This window comes from Babylonia areolata, chromosome 3 (genome assembly GCF_041734735.1).
Source record: "Babylonia areolata isolate BAREFJ2019XMU chromosome 3, ASM4173473v1, whole genome shotgun sequence".
Taxonomy (NCBI): domain Eukaryota; kingdom Metazoa; phylum Mollusca; class Gastropoda; order Neogastropoda; family Buccinidae; genus Babylonia; species Babylonia areolata.
Window position 1 is genome coordinate 49,247,071 of NC_134878.1, and position 18,669 is coordinate 49,265,739.

Consider the following 18,669-nt stretch of genomic DNA (forward strand, 5'->3'; position numbering starts at 1 on the left):
TTTCTTCCGAGCAAATCTCACAGTTTACTTAATTCTTATTCACGCGGGCAGCCGAATCAGCTGCAATGCCCTGTTCCGTCGACATTCTTGTTTGGGGTATCATGCATGCAGTCTTTTTGTGTCTGGTTCAGCCACAGAACGCGTTAAAAAAGAATTATTTAAAAAATATATATATAAGCTTAGGTGGCAGTTTGGTGGGGCGGGGGGTGGAGGGGGCAGGGGGGGGGGGGATTCTACTATTGTCCGTTCCATACACATGGAAATACGTGACATCCCGGGACGCATTGAACATTCGTTTCGATTCTAATGCACCTGCAGGTGAAAATTAAAGATCACACCACGTTATCCAATTATTTATTTAGTTATTTGTTTGTTTGTTTGTTTGCTTATCTATCTATCTGTCTATCTATCTATCTTCGTTGCTTCTCGATTCGGTTATATTGTTTGCCACAATTCTTTCTGTGTGACTGAACTCAGTTGCCTTCAGACTGCTCTTCAATTCCAGTCGAGCACTGCCAAACCCGGCCCACCCACTCTTACCCTCTCTGCCCGCCCTCCCCCTAGCCCCTCCTCCCCCACGCCCCCACCCACTTCACTCTCTCTCTCTCTCTCTCTCTCTCTCTCTCTCTCTCTCTCTCTTTCTCTTCCGCCCACCTTTCTGTTTCTGCCTGCATGTATATTTGTTTCCCAAACGGAATCAAAGACGAGTGTTCCTTCACCAGTGATTACAAGTTGCTCCCCGGCTGCGTTCTTTTGACGTCAGTTAGTTAAAAGTGCACGTATTTTACCTCCACCCCCCTCTCTCTCTCTCTCTCTCTCTCTCTCTCTGTTTCAGCTTTGATTAAGCGAACCCGGCGGCACTTAATCTGTACCACTGAATGATCTTAGAAGAAAAACAAACCTAGCTGGCTTCAAGATAACTGAAATATATCACAATTTTGAGAAGTAGAACTACAGAGAACATAACCATTACCCCAACTCCCCCACCCACCCCTCTCTCTCTCTCTCTCTCTCTCTGTCGGTCTGAATTAGGGTGCGCGCATGTGTGTCGTGTGTGTGTGTGTGTGTGTTGCAACCGTTTTGAAAGGAACGAACCAGGTTAGCAATCCAGTGACTATCTGCACCCTTCAGAGGCCGCGTCAGAACTGTAGTTGATCGTCATTACAGTTTCAGTTTCAGCAGGTGTGAAAAGCGTGCGGACTGATTCTTATACGCCACACCACATTTCAGCTTTGGAGAAGAAAAAAAAGAAGAAGAAATAGCAGATGCCAAACATTTGAACAAACCCTTACGCGCAGGCCATTACAACTTTCCAAACAGGCTGTATGTAGTGTTTGAGACTGAAGGTCTGTCGGGAGAGAAAAGATCGAGCTCCCTGAACAACAGTACGTTTGCCTGGTCTCAGTCCAACACTTGAACGGCTCTTCAACACTGACGGTGGGCACGCTTCACTGAAAACTGACCTCTTTGGGTAATGCCGATCGAATGGGTGCCTTGCCAGCAAACTGTGTGTGTGTGTGTGTGTGTGTGTGTGTGTGTGTGTGTGTGTGTGTGTGTGTGTGTGTGTGTGTGTGTGTGTGTGTGTGTGTGTGTGTGTGTGTGTACAGTGAGAGAGAGAGAAAGACAGACACACAGACAGGCAGGCAGGTAGACGGAAACTTACACACACACACACACACACACACACACACACACACACACACACACACACACACACTGACATACTGACACACACACATACAAGGCCATACAAACACGCACGCGCTCACCGTGACACACACACGCACACACACAGCGGCACACACACATACATACACACGCACGCATACACACACGTACGCCGCCCATCCACACACGTACACACACGCTCACACACACCATGCGCGCGCGCGCACACACACACACACACACACACACACACACACACACAGACGGAGAGAGAGAGAGAGAGATCGTAATCGAAATCCAAACTTGTTTTTAATTGAAGGAAAAGGAATAAGCACTTGTTTGCCTGTTATCATACCCTCGTAAAGCCTTTTTTGTGTCGGGAATACAAGATTTTGTTGTTGTTTTTATTGAAGGAAAAAAGTACATGCACATCGCGTGGCAACAACAACAAAAACTAAATTGGATAGGGCTAGAAAAAATCTCCACAAAAGCATAGTACGCGCACGTGTGAATGAGAGAGGGAAGGAAGAAAAGAAGGAAAGAAGGGAGAGAGATAGCGAAGGAGAAACAGAAAGGCGAAATACGAAGTCAGAGAGTTGGAGGGGTAACGGGGTGTCTGGGGGGTGGGGGCGGGGGTAGGCCGGGTTGCCGGCAAAGAAAGAGAGACAAACACAGAAACAATGACAGTATGAATACTTCACTTGTTTTTCGATCTGAATATTTCAGTGATTCATAAAACCTTTCTCTGTCATTGTATGTTTATGATACAGTCTTTTGAAGACATGTAATTGGAGTTTACATTAAGCCACAGATGAAATGGTACTCCTTAAGCCACAGATGAAATCAGGTACTCCTTAAGGTGTTTTGATATCGTCAGTCCAGAATTTGTGAGTCATGTCTTTTAAAACGAGTCAATTCATGGCCGAAGCAAAGTTGCTTTGTGCGTGTGACGGGGATTGTTCATTAGAAAATAACTCATGAATGAGGGCGGGGCAGGATCCGATAATATTTTCAACATAAATATCAGTGGCTCAGCAGCTCAGTATATTACGTTTAACTTTTATTTCATCCGGGAAATGTGTCAAGTTCTTTGTAATCAGAAACAAATAAAGAGCCTGAAAATTATAGAATCTAGAATCGACTAATTTTAGAGCACACCTATGAAAACTTGGAGGGCGAGGGAGAGAGAGAGAGAGAGAGAGTTATAACTTGATAGTCATACAGCGTCAGTCATAATCAACTTACATGTCAGTAGGTACTAAATACGACCCGGGCGGCTGTACAGAGGAACAAGCACAGTCAATACAATGTGTTAAATGTTAATTTGCAATATCACCTGTGTTGGAATGAAAATGAAGGCGAACAACATTCAGCTGGCTGCTTTACGGTTCTGTACTTCATGATCTATGTCTTCAGTATATTCCACAGAAATATTGTGTATAGCCTGACTGCTTTGTCTTGACAAATTCAAGACGAACCCCGAGCGACTAACTGAGGAACGTATTGCAGCCTAGGTCAGTGGATAGCCTACACAAAGTTTTTAAATCGGTCGCACTATTATGCGCTGCCCGGCTGAATTAACTATCTTGTTCAAAAGTACACTTTCAGTATGCTTTTCTGTCTCCTCACTCCTCCTCCTCAGTAATATCATCAGGTTATCCGGGCATTATAATTTGTGGTATTAGTATTTGTATTGTTATGTTTTCCAATAGTTTCAAGTGTATGTTGAGGTCTGGGTTCAGTTTGAGGGTCTGCGTTCGAGTTCCCGCCGCTCTCGCCCTTTCTCCCAAGTCAGTTCAAGTTGACTGGAAAATCATATATATAGTCAATCAAAGTGGGTGTCTCGTCATTCGGATCAGTCATAGTGAGACGACAAACTGAGGTCCCGCCGATGCATCACACACTTCGTGCACTAAAAAAAGAATCCATAGCAACAAAAGGGTTGCCCTCTGGAAACTAATATAAGTAGAAGAAATCCACTCTGCCGGCTCAGTGATACATGAAATACTGATGTAAATGCACTGCACTTCAGCCGTTAACTTGAGGCCTGACTTGCGTGTTGGCCGTGTTACGCTGCTGTCAGGCATCCGCCAGGTAGATGTGGTGTAGCGTGTATCACTGTATGGGTTTGTCTGGACACAGTGACGCCTCATTGAAAACTGAAAGTGTTACTGTTGTCACAAATTGTTGCCGGTCATTGTCGTTGTCGTCGTGGTTGGTGTGGTTGGTGCTGTCAGTCACAGTAGTTGCTTGGATGAGGAAGATCCCACGGCAGCAAATGTGATGCATTGTAGGCCTGCTGTGTTAAAAATATGCTATGTTAACTGATGCTAAAAATCTTCTTTGCATCCCGACTTGACAAACCCACTGCTGATCCAAACCTCGCTTTACGATTCTGGAAAAGGATCAGGGGGAAAGACTCTAGCACGTAACACGAACGTTTAAAACACGTTACTTCCCCCAACAGATGAATACAATCAAAGGAATGGGCCACACACCTACTTTGGAAAGAGCCATAGAAAAGGTACCCATATCAGCCTTTTTGGCTTCATCATGCATTTAGAAATTTACGTAAACAAAAGTCACTCCCTCAGATCAGCAACCTTGCTATCTTGTTACCTCTTTCCAAAGCATATTATGATAACATCACTCATCAAAGCTCTAAATAAAAGGATTACCCCCCTCGTCTGACCTCTGCAACCAAGCCGTGCAACACAAGCCAGTTGGGCATGGCCAAAATAGTCCCCACAATTTATCCCATTTGGTTTGCTTGCCACTACCTAGCACACACCACGATGGACAGATGAAAAAAAACATATGAATGCATTTTTTTTGTTCAAGACAAACTCGGAAGTATACCGTAATTTAATATGCATATCACAGGAACTCAAGGTGAGAACCTTCAGACATGATCTCGCGTACGAATAATTTGGGTGAGGCCTGAAAATTCGGCCGAAATACTTTTGACATTCAGTCTAATTTCTCCCAGGGAAAATGTCAGAAGAAGTGTCAGAAGAAGTGGATCGCTTAGGATGTCAGCATTATGACCGAAACTGCGCACTGATAGTAAGTGAACCATTCCAACAGCCTCATGTTTTGGCGGTTTTGAAATACTGAAAATGCTGTGACTTCTTTTCCCCTTTTTCATCAGTACATATAACGTTGGGGCTTTTCATGCGACAAAGATAGCGATTGTAAGTTCCGAAAAATATACCATAAAACAAACAATAATATAAAAAAAAAAAATTCCGGTTTTGTCCACATTTCTTCCCTTTCGATCCTCTGTGTGACTGGCGGAGTGAACGTCAACGCCTTGGTGTGAAACTTTCCATTCTGGGGAAAAAATTGTCCCCCGCCCCCCTTCTCCCCACATACCCCTTCTGACCCTCTTCTGTTGACATCCACCCCACCCTGTTCCTCCACCTTCTAGCTGCTTTGATAAATAAGAGTTTGCGTTTGGGCATTTTCTTGAAAAGTGCTAAGACAAAACAAGTTAACAAAACTTTATTGAATGGACTGAATTTTCCTTCCAAGATTTCCAGGTGTTGTTTATATGATGTGTAAATGGTTTATTTACCTGTGTGTCAGCTGATGGGAAGCGAAGACAGCTTGAGGTTGTGTACAGTTAATGTTATGGAGCAAAAATTACTCTATGTTTATTTATCAAACATACTAACAGTTGGTTCACAAAATCACTGTTATAGTTGTTAGTTTTTAATTTTAAAGATGTTATATTTTTAGTTTCTGTTTTTCTTAAACACTTCACCCAGTAACTCTCATTATCTATCAAACACACACGCACGCGCATGTGCACACACACTCATATTTCTACTATCACATGCGTAAATTGTGCCTTTCCACTCCCTCAATTTTTTTTTTATTCTATCCACCGTATCCACGTCTAATATCTCTTATAGGGAAAAGGTTTTTAACTAAAAAAATGAACTCACACTCATATACTCACCACCCCCTTCCTCCCCCCACCACCACCCCCAAAAATAGTGAATACACATATGCACAGATACACTACTCTCTCTCTATCTCGTGTGCGTGTGTGTGTCTTCTTTCTCTCTCTGTGTCTGTCTCTCAAGTTGGTCTAACAAATAAAAAAGCACACCATGACTTTTGATTTGTTGCTGCTGTTGCTTGTTCTTGTGATGAATTATAACCTCAAACAAAAACAAAACAAGAAAAAAAACCAATTGTTATTTTGAAGTTTTTTTGTTTGTATTTTTCTAAACCAAAATTTGATAAGTTTTAATGCTGTTATGAGAAGCATTGTGTCAGTGTTGTTTTTAATGTGCATTGTGCAAGTATCTTATGATTCAAGTATTTGATCAGTAGTGTGTTGTGTGTGCAGGCTCCATGTTGCAAGAAGCAGTATGTTTGTCGTGTATGTCACGATGAAAAGGAAGTGACCCATGAACTGGATCGCAAAACTGTATCACGTATTGTGTGTCTGAAGTGCAACACTGAACAAGATGTGAGTTTGATGGGGACCACTCCATATTTATTTTGAACATGTAACCTGATTTAGCTCATGTTATTATATCTACAGATCTTCAGGTTTTTTTTAATTTTTATCTTGCTACACCCCACCCCCACCACGGCTGCTCAGCCGAGCACAAAATCTGGCTCTTTAGTTGGCCGAGCAGCGTCTAGCGTCTTGGGTCAAAATTTTTTTAATGCCAGACTTTCCCACCGCACTCTGTACTGACCGGCACATTCGCCGCGGTATTTCTGGCCCCGCGCGCCAAACTGGGACACTGCCTTGTTTGTTTCACTCGGCCCCGCAGCCCCCGCCCCGTTTTTCCCACCTTTTCACAGCATCCACACATTTCCTGCAGCGATTACAGAAAGTTGAATTATTGCTATTCCTGGTTGTATTATTGGAGTGCAGTTTGATTTGATTTACGCAATTTCATTATTTTATCAACATCATCGTTTCATTTTTTTTTTTTTTTTTTTTTTTTACCTTAAAAATCTTCGTCTTTCTCGTGGAATGAAGGGCACGGCAGTGCCATAAGCCGACAGACACTCACCCCGCTCTCCATCCCCCTGCTGCTCACTCTCACCATGCTACAGTGTGTTCATTTAAACGTTTGTTGTGCTGCCAAGAAAAATCGCACAACTCAAAAGGTAAGCTAATCTGCATGCAGGCATGCTATATGTTCTGTGTGTATTTACGATGTTATTGTGCTAAACGCCTGTTTTCTTAGAGAGGGATTTAAACTTAACGATTTTTGCGATCATGTTTCTGCTTATCCTTCTCTTCTCTTTCTTCATTTATGTTTCAACCGTTGCCGCAACAACCGCTATGTAAGAAAACATATTGTGTTTGGAGTCAATGGAAAGCTTATTTTGTGTTCTTTTTAGAAAACCACTTCTTTAGTCGTTATTTCCGACCCATCCGAGGAGATGATGCGCGAAAGAAACAAAGCAGATTTACCGCCGAACAAGCGTACAGCGAGTGCCGCTGGCGCGGCCTGTTTGTCAGCTGCGTTTATTTATATCCATGCCCTACTTTCTGGGTTCACGAACTTTCGCAGGGCCAACTAAAGTGCCAGCACTGAACACCCGTGCCACCCTAATCTTCAAAACATTGAACTGAAGTACCATCTTTTTTTTATGTGTTAAAAATGTAACGAGGAAAACAACACAGAGAAATGGTCACAACTGAAATTACTTTTTACTGCTATGGAATATTTGAGATAAAGTAATTTGAGTTAAAAACAAAAATGTGTCTCTTTAAAAAAAAAAAGTCTCTGCATCCACAGTTTCCCAGTCCCAGCCCCCCCCACCCCCACCCCCAACCCCCACACCCCTCCCTGGAGCCATATTTTAAAAATCATGCCTGTTTTTCAGCTCTTTGCATTTGGTAGTTCAGTTTTTGTTTTACACATTTTTCATGTCAGGTGTTTCATTTCTCTCCATCAGTTGAACATCCTTTGAATGTGGTATGATTGAAATTTTGATGTGCTGAACTGTGACTGATATAACATTTTTTTTTTTTCATTGAAACTTTTTTGCATATTCTGTACAGTCCTGTCCTCAGTGCAGTATTGCCATTTGTTCAGGTGAAGCAGTTCTGTGAACGCGAGTCCTGTGGCATTGAATTTGGCAAGTATTTCTGTGAAATCTGCCGACTGTATGACAATAAAGACAGACAACAATTCCACTGCAAGGCTTGTGGACTCTGTCGGTATGTATGAACTGAATTTAGATTAGACTTCTGTAATGAAAAAATTAAGTAATGTTGTCTTGCTGGCACAAAATCCGGGAAGAATGTGTTTATACTTTCTCATGCATTCTTACACTCTTGTGGCATTCACACACTGCATGCAGACACATAATGGTTTCTCTAAGCATGCTCATACTTGGTCTCAAGAGACTGAAAAGATACCTGCACAAGATGCAGCACAGACAACTGATCAAATCAGATTGAAAACAGTAAATACTTTGCTAAATTAATCTTTTAATTCTTTTTGTACCGACAGACATAAACTCATTCATAAAATTACATTTACACAGATAAAAGGAGCAAGAGGGAGGAGAAGAGAGAGCTCAGAACTCTGAGGTACACGGTAGTTTATTTCAGAAGAATTGAGATTTTAGGTGTGACCTTTTCTTTTCATCTCTTTGCAAGTTTATATACATTAAGGACAATACAAGAAGTGCACACTTGTAGGCACGCACATGCAAACATATACAGGGAAAGAGAGATTAATTATAGACATGAAGGCACACACATATGCATGGGAATACACCACATATACATGTATATATACACACACACACTTAAAGTAACATGGGTTGTTCTGTTTTCCAACAGGATTGGTGGCCAGGAGAACTTTTTCCACTGTGATAAATGTGACCTCTGTTTGAGTGTCCACCTCCGAGATAACCACAAAGTAAGTGTGAGGAGAGCAACCCCCTCCCTCCTCCCACTTCCCTGCACCCTAAAGACATTAAAGATTCAGAAGGCATAATTTGTATTGTATTTGTATTTCTTTTTATCACAACAGATTTCTCTGTGTGAAATTCGGGCTGCTCTCCCCAGGGAGAGTGTATCGCTGCACTACAGCGCCACCCATTTTTTTGTATTTTTTCCTGCATGCAGTTTTATTTGTTTTTCCTATTCCTAATAGCAACAATAGTGTAACAGTTGTTTGAGCCTCGGTTAAAAAAAAAAAAGAAGAAATGAACAAACAAACAAAACAAAACAAAGAAAAGTGCACTTTGATAATCACTGCTAAGTAGATGTGTGGGAAGTAGAAGTGATGGCTTCGTGTTTGTACATGATTGAATTATTGTCAGTGTTTGGTTAGATATACGTGCAGGGTTATGTTTGAAAGTCATCATTTTAATATTTAAGTGCATATTGTCAATCTTTTTTTTTTACAATGTACAGTGCATTTGAGTATGTTTTAAATGGAAAGGTGCCTTGTGAGTTAAATCATTATTATCACAGATAGTGTGATAACTGCCTGTTCTAATGCTGTGTACTGATAGTTTTCATATATAGGTCTGTTTTGTTTACATGGATTGGTGAAGATTTTTTTGACGGGTGCAATAGCCGAGTGGTTAAAGCGTTGGACTGTCAATCTGAGGGTCCCGGGTTTGAATCACAGTGACGGCGCCTGGTGGGTAAAGGGTGGAGATTTTTACAATCTCCCAGGTCAACATATGTGCAGACCTGCCAGTGCCTGAATCCCCTTCGTTTGTATATGCAAGCAGAAGATCAAATATGCACGTTAAAGATCCTGTAATCCATGTCAGCATTCAGTGGGTTATGGAAACAAGAACATACCCAGCATGCACACCCCTGAAAACGGTGTATGGCTGCCTACATGGCAGGGTAAAAAGGGTCATACACGTAAAAGCCCACTCGTGTGCATATGAGTGAACGCAGAAGAAGAAGAAGGCGAAGATTTTGAAATGTTCAGTGTCAGCTCTGTTTTCTTCTGGCTGATCTTCAGGCCTGTTTGCTGTGCTCAGTTGACTTCTCTTGCATGTGATGATCAGTGTGGGTGACCAGTGCCAGGTTGTCTGCAAAGTTCAGATCTTTCAGCATTGAGAGGAGAGTCCTTATGATACTTTCAACCATATATATAGTATAATTGAATGATAGACCAGATATATATCTAGTCAGGAAAGCAGTTTGCTCCTCTGCTGTCCTGATGGTCATAGTCGAACACAACTGACTATCAATACTGTTTTGCTGTATCAGTGTGTGGAGAAGGTGTCCCATGACATTTGCCCTGTGTGCCTGGAGAATCTTCACACATCACGCACCGCCTTGCATGTGTCACCCTGCGGCCATATTTTGCACAGGTGAGTCTAGACCGCTGGAAGAGGACAGCGAGTCTGGTGATGTTGATAGGTATGATGGGCGCAGTAGCTGAATGGTTAAATTGTTGGACTTTCAGTCTGAGGGTCCTGGGTTCAAATCTCATTATCGGCACCTGGTGGGTAAAAGGTGGAGATTTTTCTGATCTCCCAGGTCAACTTGTGTGCAGAGCTGCTAGTGCCTGAACCCCCTTTGTGTGTATACTCAAACAGAAGATCAAATACACACGTAAAAGATCCAGAAATCCATGTCAGCGTTCGGTGGGTTTTGGAAACAAGAACATACACAGCATGCACACCCCTGAAAATGGAGTATGGCTGCCTACATGGCGGGGTATACACATAAAAGCCCACTCGTGTACATGCGAGTGAACATGGGAGTTGCAGCCCATGAAGGCAGAAGAAGAAGAAATGTATGATAATATTACCAGTGATGATGATGATATAAATATGGACATTTGTAGAGCCAGTGATGATGATAATAATGGATGTTTATACAGCACTTACATACTAAAGTGCCAAGCCCTTGTACTTTTGTGTTGATAAAAATCAGATACTGTTATTTCAGACTGTTGATACAGTACAGGAGAGTAATATTGAGTTCAGTATTTCCAGATAATTGTGTGACAATCAGTCTTGTGATGTAAACTATATGCAGCTAGAACAAGAAAAAAATGCGCTTGGGTTAAAAAAAAAAAGTCTAGCTTTAATTACACATACTTAACTGTGACCCACTGGAGCTTTTATGAAAAGAATTATTTTGCTTTCATTTTCATCCATGTCTGCAAAGGATTCATTTTCACTGGAAGTAATGAAAAGTAAACATAGCTTGAAAGAGTTGGCTTTCTTTTGTTGCTGTGAACCCATACTCTGCACTCTTGTCAATGACATGAAGTTTTCTCATGCTGCTTGTGCTTGATCCCCTGTCTACGGCACACATGCCTGTGATAACTGACTGTCAGTGTTCGCACTTGCCAATATTTTCTCCCACTCCACTAGACCTTGGGTCGCGGTCTGGATGCTAGTCATTCAGGTGAGACAGTAAATGAAGGTCCTGTGTGTAGCATGCACTTAATGCAACTTAAAAAACAAAACAAAAAAAAACCATGGCAACACGAGGATTGTCCCTGGCAAAATTCTGTACAAAGATCCACTTTGATAGGAAAACAAATACAGTTGCAGGCAGATAAAAGTGTTGAAAAAAAAAACCCAACCTTTTACAACACACTCTCCCTGGAGAGAGCAACCTGAATTTCATACAGAGAAATCTGTTGTGTCAAAGAAGAAAACAATACAATACAATACAATACAGTACAGTACAGTATAGTACAATACAGTGCAATACAATACAATATTTGTTCCTGAAAATACTTTAACAGTAAAATGGACATTGTGCTCCTGAAGTACCCATTTGTACTGCATGTCCCTGAACCCCCTCCCCAACACACACACACACACACACACCCCCTCCACGCCTCATCGCCAACCCCCCCCCCCCCCCCCTCAAAAAAAGAAACGGAACAAACAAAATATATGCCAACCCCAGACAAAAAGCTCCCAGGTTTTTTTTTCATCTTTAAACTTTATTTTCACTGTTGAATTGATAGGTTTTTGTAACTTTTTGTTGTCGTTGATTTGTTTGCTGGGATGACCATATTGATTTTTTGGGGTTTCAGCCAATGCTATTCTGAGTGCCTGAAGAAAGGGTGAGTTTGTGACAGCGACCCTTTGAACTGTTTTATAAGCAGTGCTTTAAGATCATTACAAACCAATTTGTAATTTTTTTAAAACCAAAAACAGAAAACCCCACTTAACCTATGTATTTGTTTATTTTTCTGTTTATTATATTTGAATTTGTGTTAATGTTTATACAGACGTAGAATAGGCAGTCAAGGCCTGACCAGTGTGTTGGGTTTGTGCAAGTCAGGCACCTGCTACTTTTTAGTTTGTTTAATTTTGTGTGTGTGTGTGTGTGTGTGTTTATTGCCTGCCCAGTTCGAAAGTGTGTTTCTGTGTGTGTGTTCATATAGTGTTGCCTGTCCAGTTCGAAAGTGTGTGTGTGTGTGTGTTCATATAGAGTTGCCTTCCCTGTTTGAAAGTGCGTGTGCATGTGTGCGTTGTATTTGAAAAGGACTAAGATCTTGCTTCTGCTTGTGTTGTACAAAAATATGCACTATATAAAAATAGATAAGACTATTGTTATTATTAAGAAAGTGTACATGTATGTATGAAGTTTTCTGTCTGGCATGAAACCAGACTAAGATACATAATTATTATTATAAAAAAAGTGTATGCAAGCCATCTGTCTTGTGTGAAACCAGACTGTATGCTTGTCCGAGCTGCAACGAATCCATGCTCAACATGGAGGAGGTGTGGAAGGAGGTGGATCAAGAGGTGAGAAACACAGACATGCCGGAGGAGTACCGCAACTTCCAGGTGGACATCACCTGTCGGGACTGTCATCAGGTACAGCCAGCCTCAGCCTTCCCCCCTCCCTGCCCTCCTTCCTTCGCCCCCACCTTCCTTTTACCTGTATTGACTGTCATCAGGTACAGCATTCCCTCCTTCCTTCCTTTCCTCTCTCGTTCCCTTTACCTGTACTGACTGACACCAAGTACAACATTCCCTCCTTCCTTCCCTCCCTCGCGTTTACCTGTATTTAATGCCATCAGGTACTGCATTCTCTCCTTCCCTCCCTCCTTCCCTTTACCTGTATTGACTGCCATCAGGTATGTCTTTTCCTCCCTCGTTCATTCCTTCCCTCCCTTCTTCTCTTGACCTCTATTCTCCCCCTCCTTCCCTCCCTCCTTCCTTTTACCTGTATCAACTGTCATCAGGTACAGCATTCCCTCCTTCCTTCCTTTCCTCTCTTGTTCCCTTTACCTGTATTCACTGACACCAGTTACAGCATTCCCTCCTTCCTTCCTTTCCTCTCTTGTTCCCTTTACCTGTATTCACTGACACCAGTTACAGCATTCCCTCCTTCGTTCCTTTCCTCTCTTGTTCCCTTTACCTGTATTCACTGACACCAGTTACAGCATTCCCTCCTTCCTTCCTTTCCTCTCTTGTTCCGTTTACCTGTATTCACTGACACCAGGTACAGCATTCCCTCCTTCCTTCCTTTCCTCTCTTGTTCCCTTTACCTGTATTCACTGACACCAGTTACAGCATTCCCTCCTTCCTTCCTTTCCTCTCTTGTTCCGTTTACCTGTATTCACTGACACCAGGTACAACATTCTCTCCCTCCCTCCCTCGCATTTACCTGTATTTAATGCCATCAGGTACTGCATTCTCTCCTTTCCTCCCTCCTTCCCTCTACCTGTATTGACTGTCATCAGGTACATCATTTCCTCCTTCCTTCCATCCCTCCATCCATGCATTTAGCTGTACTGAATGCCATCATTCCCTCCTCCTCTTTACCTCTGTTCCCTCCCTCCTTCCCTCCCTTCTTCCCTTTACCTGTATTGACTGCCATCAGGTATGTATTTTCCTCCCTCCTTCATTCCTTCCCTCCCTCTTCCCTTGACCTCTATTCTCTCCCTCCTTCCCTCCCTCCTTCCTTTTACCTGTATTGACTGTCATCAGGTACAGCATTCCCTCCTTCCTTTCCTCTCTTGTTCCCTTTACCTGCATTCACTGACACCAGGTACAACATTCCCTCCTTCCTTCCTTTCCTCTCTTGTTCCCTTTACCTGCATTCACTGACACCAGGTACAACATTCCCTCCTTCCTTCCTTTCCTCTCTTGTTCCCTTTACCTGCATTCACTGACACCAGGTACAACATTCCCTCCTTCCTTCCTTTCCTCTCTTGTTCCCTTTACCTGCATTCACTGACACCAGGTACAGCATTCCCTCCTTCCTTTCCTCTCTTGTTCCCTTTACCTGCATTCACTGACACCAGGTACAGCATTCCCTCCTTCCTTCCTTTCCTCTCTTGTTCCCTTTACCTGTATTCACTGACACCAGGTACAACATTCCCTCCTTCGTTCCTTTCCTCTCTTGTTCCCTTTACCTGCATTCACTGACACCAGGTACAGCATTCCCTCCTTCCTTCCTTTCCTCTCTTGTTCCCTTTACCTGTATTCACTGACACCAGTTACAGCATTCCCTCCTTCCTTCCTTTCCTCTCTTGTTCCCTTTACCTGCATTCACTGACACCAGGTACAACATCCCCTCCTTCGTTCCTTTCCTCTCTTGTTCCCTTTACCTGCATTCACTGACACCAGGTACAACATCCCCTCCTTCCTTCCCTCCCTCGCATTTACCTGTATTTAATGCCATCAGGTACTGCATTCTCTCCTTTCCTCCCTCCTTCCCTCTACCTGTATTGACTGTCATCAGGTACACCATTTCCTCCTTCCTTCCATCCCTCCATCCATGCATTTAGCTGTACTGAATGCCATCATTCCCTCCCTCCTTCCCTCCTTCCCTTTACCTCCATTCCCTCCCTCCTTCCCTTTACCTGTATTGACTGCCATCAGGTATGTCATTCCCTACCTCCTTCATTCCTTCCTTCCCTCCCCTTTACCTCCATTCCCTCCCTCCTTCCCTTTACCTGTATTGACTGCCATCAGGTTTGTCATTCCCTCCCTCCTTCATTCCTTCCCTCCCTCCTTCCCTTTACCTCCATTCCCTTCCTCCTTCCCTTTACCTGTATTGACTGCCATCAGGTATGTCATTCCCTCCCTCCTTCATTCCTTCCCTCCCTCCTTTCCTTTACCTTTATTCCCTCCCTCCTTTCCTCCCTCCTTTCTTTTACCTGTATTGACTGTCATCAGGTACATCATTCCTCCTTCCTTCCATCCATGCATTTAGCTGTACTGAATGTCATCAGGTACTGCATTCCCTCCTTCCTACCCTCCCTCCTTCCCTTTACCTGTATTGACTGTCATCAGGTACATCATTCCCTCCCTCCTTCATCCTTCCTTCTCTTCTTCCCTTTACCTCTATTCCTTTTTTTTCTTTTTCCTCTCTCATTTCCTTTACCTGTATTGACTGCCATCAGGTACAGCATTCCCTCCTTTCCCTTTTCCCCTCCATCCTTCACTTTACCTGTATTGAATGCCATCAGGTACAGCAGTCTATTGTGCAAATGACTACGTGTTTGTAAAGCACATAGAGCTTTATCTCTGACTGAAGATAGGCACTTAATGAGGTCCTATTAATAGCAATGTTGGGAATAAGCTTGATCAAAGAACATGTCGCTGAGTGAATTCAATCATAAAGATTTGATCAGTAACCCCTGTGATGCAAGGTTTTCTCATGATTTACCTGCAAAAGTTGTAAGGTAATAAATGTGTGCCACACAGAGAATGCTGATGTGTCTTGATTTGTCCTTCCCCGCAGAAATCGCAGACCAATTTCCATGTGCTGGGTCTGAAATGTCAACACTGCGGCTCCTATAACACAGCTCGCTAGGAACAGAATCTCCTGATACGGTGAGTCAGGCTTCTGCTTTAGGTTTTGATAGTAATAATGCTTTTGAACGAATGGCAGCCAAAATCATAATAAAGAGTTGAGAGTTGATTTAATTTGCTAATTATCTGTGTGGGTCGGAGTCTTGTTGAACATCCTAACTCCATGAAAACGCTGTAAAGAAATTTGTTTCAGAAAAGCATTGTGGCATTATTGATTGCTCTGCCCGACCAAAAAAAAACAACAAAAAAAACAACACCACACACACAAAAAAAGAGGCTTCTGATATGGAAGACAGCTGTAGGATGGGGTGGGGAGGGTGGAGAGGGGGTTGGGGGGTCAGAAAGGGTTGGGAAAGAGGGTGGATTATGGGGAGGAGGGGGTAAGGGGATTGAAAGTGTAAGAAAGGAGAGAAAGTGGGGAGAGGAGGAAGAGCAGAATGAAGAGGGGTGGGAGCTGAGCACATTGAGATCACGCCTCATTAACGGTTTTGTTTCTGACATTCAGATTATAAAGATACAGCAGATTTTTTTTTTTTAAAGAAGAAAAAAAAAGTAGTGTAGATGCACAAAGGTCATGATCTTTAGTTCTAGCCCCTTTATTCATCCACAGTTCTTTCAACAATAGTAAATGTGAATGTTGTTTGATGTTACAGTGTTGAAAGCTTCCCTGATAATACTGTTCTGCTCTAGGACTTGAAAATAGGACTGAATCATGTTGTGCTTTGGGTGGGTTCTTTTTGTTGTTGTTCTTGTTTTTTCTTTGGGTGTTTTCTTCTTTCTTTTTTATTATTATTTTTTTTATTAAAAAAAAAAAAAAAAAATTTGAGGTGCTGGTGTGGGGGTGGGGTTTGTTTGTCCCTTCAGCATTTCTTTAATGGTAAATCCAGTAGGAATTCCATTTGAGTCTGTGAAGACACTGCTTCTCTCACTGGTTAGATCTGTGCAGTTCTGGTCTGTTGTTGTGAAGGCGGGACACAGAGTGTGTGGAAAGAAGAAAAAGGGAGGGGTGTTAAGTAATGTTTGAACCAGTGGATTGTATTTTTCTCACCATAAGTTTTGTTGTGCATTGTTCACAGTTTGAATTTTGTATGTATGTGTGTGTGCAGATATGGTGTGTGGTCCTTGGTACAACTGGGACGACTGGGAAAAAACAAATTCAAGAAACTCCTTTTTCACAAGCAATTTCATTGTGTTCACTCTGGCTTTTAAATTTTTTTTTTTTATTTTATTTTTTTACTTACACTTGTGCAGATGATGCGTGAATATCTCTTGATGGTTTTTGCATTTTCTGTGTTGGCATTATGGCAGAAGTTAAAGCATGTACAGTTGAATAATAACAGCACTTAGCCAAAGTAATTTTTGTAACACACACACCCACACACACCCACTCAACCCCCCCCCCCCCCCCAACCCCTCCCCCCTCCCCCCCCCACACACACACACCACACACACACAAACAGATGCACATGTACACACACAGACACATGTATTGTAATAAAAGTTCTTTTTATGATACAGATGATTGCAGGTTTATGTTCTGGTGAACTGTTAACATACATGCCATACATCATTCTGGCAGTGCATGCTCTGTGTATATGTGTGAGTGACTTACATGCACATGCAACCCACATAATACAAATTTTGCATGCATGCATGCATTCACATGCATATACAAACACAGAGGCACACTCGTGCACACACAATGTACGCACACAGGCATGCATGCACACCTACACAGGCACACACAGAAACACATATGCATGCATAGACGTATCCTTTTTGACTCAAATGTAATCAAAGTGAGTATGTATTAACCTGGTAAATATTTTTGTGTCCTGGTAAACTTTAATGTTGGCATTTCCCCGGCTTCTACAAGTGGCATAGGAAATGAATTTGACAGGAGGGTAGGTATGAACCTTTAGAGTCATCCACTTTATGATGATATTGTAAGCTGGGTGAGAGGTCAAAGCTCAAGGTTATTATTTGGCAAAATTTAAAAAGCTTGACAGAGGCTACATCTTGCATGAACTCTTTACAAACTTGGTATTTTGGCTTGTGGGTACAGTACAATTCCAAAAGAAATTCAGAATCACAGGTTAAGATCAAGGTCACAACATGGTTTATAATATTGATAAGAAAAGGTTTTATCTCAAAGAGAGAGAGAAGGTCATGTATTTTTCTTCGTCAAATTTGGTATAAGGATTGGACATGGTGAGAATGATTCCTTTGTAAAGTGCCAAGTTTAGAGGTCAGAGTTCAAGGTCACAACATAGCAAATCGGGAAAATGTAGAAAACATACTGGAACTTGGGTTGCTCATCCAATATTCAATTAACAGTATATAGTGGTTGGTTTTGGTCAGATGGCCAGAATAAATTATGCTTTAAGTTTAGAAGTCAAAGGTCAAGATCACATCAATGTTTATCTTTTTGCCATATGGTCTGCTTTGCAGTGTCATTTTTGTTTCTTAATGATACCTTCGTAGGATTAAGTGTGTGTTACGTGTGAGTCATGAATGCCTTGCCTCTCTTGTCATTTCTGCATTAAAACAATTCCCTTCGGGAAATAAACTGTAAAGACCCCCTACTTTCTTCCCCTGATATTAAGTTTGTGTGTGTGTGTGTGTAATAGAATTCATTGGCTGTATGGCCATTGTGTGACAGAAGTAGGATAGGTGTGTGTGTGTGTGTGTAATAGAATTCATTGGCTGTATGGCCATTGTGTGACAGAAGTAGGATAGGTGTGTGTGTGTGTGTGTAATAGAATTCATTGGCTGTATGGCCATTGTGTGACAGAAGTAGGATAGGTGTGTGTGTGTGTGTAAAAAACACAAAACAGACAAAATATATTGTGAAAGGAAGAATGATGTATATTGATATGATAGCAAGAAATATGTGTATATCTGTTAACAAAATATAAGGACATAATCTGATAGTTAGAATAGTACATATTAACCCCTAGGCTGCCTGCATGACGAGATAACTCGTCATGGCAAGCATGTATGCTTCGCTGCCACAATGACGAGATAACTCGTCATCGAAATATTCTGACTTTTCCCTGCTTTGCATTCAGTTCGTTGACAAAAATGCTGGTAGCTTTAGCTTGGGGAATCTTTCTGGATTCTATTCATAGCTAGAAACACCATCTGCGTCATAAGGCAGTCCTTTATTTGAACGTTTTGGTTGGGTTACTGGCCGCAGTCTTTGCCTGGCTCCTCTCCTCGCTCGCTCAACAA

At 42.1% G+C, this 18,669-nt stretch overlaps 1 protein-coding gene across 2 annotated transcripts; it reads left to right on the top strand.

The window, feature by feature from the left end:
• Positions 1-4,595: 4,595 nt before the first annotated feature.
• Positions 4,596-18,124, top strand: LOC143280061 (RING finger and CHY zinc finger domain-containing protein 1-like). Of its 2 annotated transcripts, XM_076584554.1 has the most exons (9): positions 4,596-4,734; positions 6,029-6,151; positions 7,746-7,870; positions 8,501-8,579; positions 9,899-10,002; positions 11,694-11,723; positions 12,339-12,483; positions 15,365-15,456; positions 16,542-18,124. In XM_076584554.1, exons 1-8 carry the CDS (start codon positions 4,663-4,665, stop codon positions 15,434-15,436), a joined length of 750 nt encoding a protein of 249 aa, XP_076440669.1. In that variant the 5' UTR covers positions 4,596-4,662; the 3' UTR covers positions 15,437-15,456; positions 16,542-18,124. The 2 variants fall into 2 exon arrangements, with proteins under 2 accessions (XP_076440669.1, XP_076440670.1); XM_076584555.1 differs by lacking the exon at positions 11,694-11,723.
• The last annotated feature ends 545 nt before the right edge of the window (positions 18,125-18,669 follow it).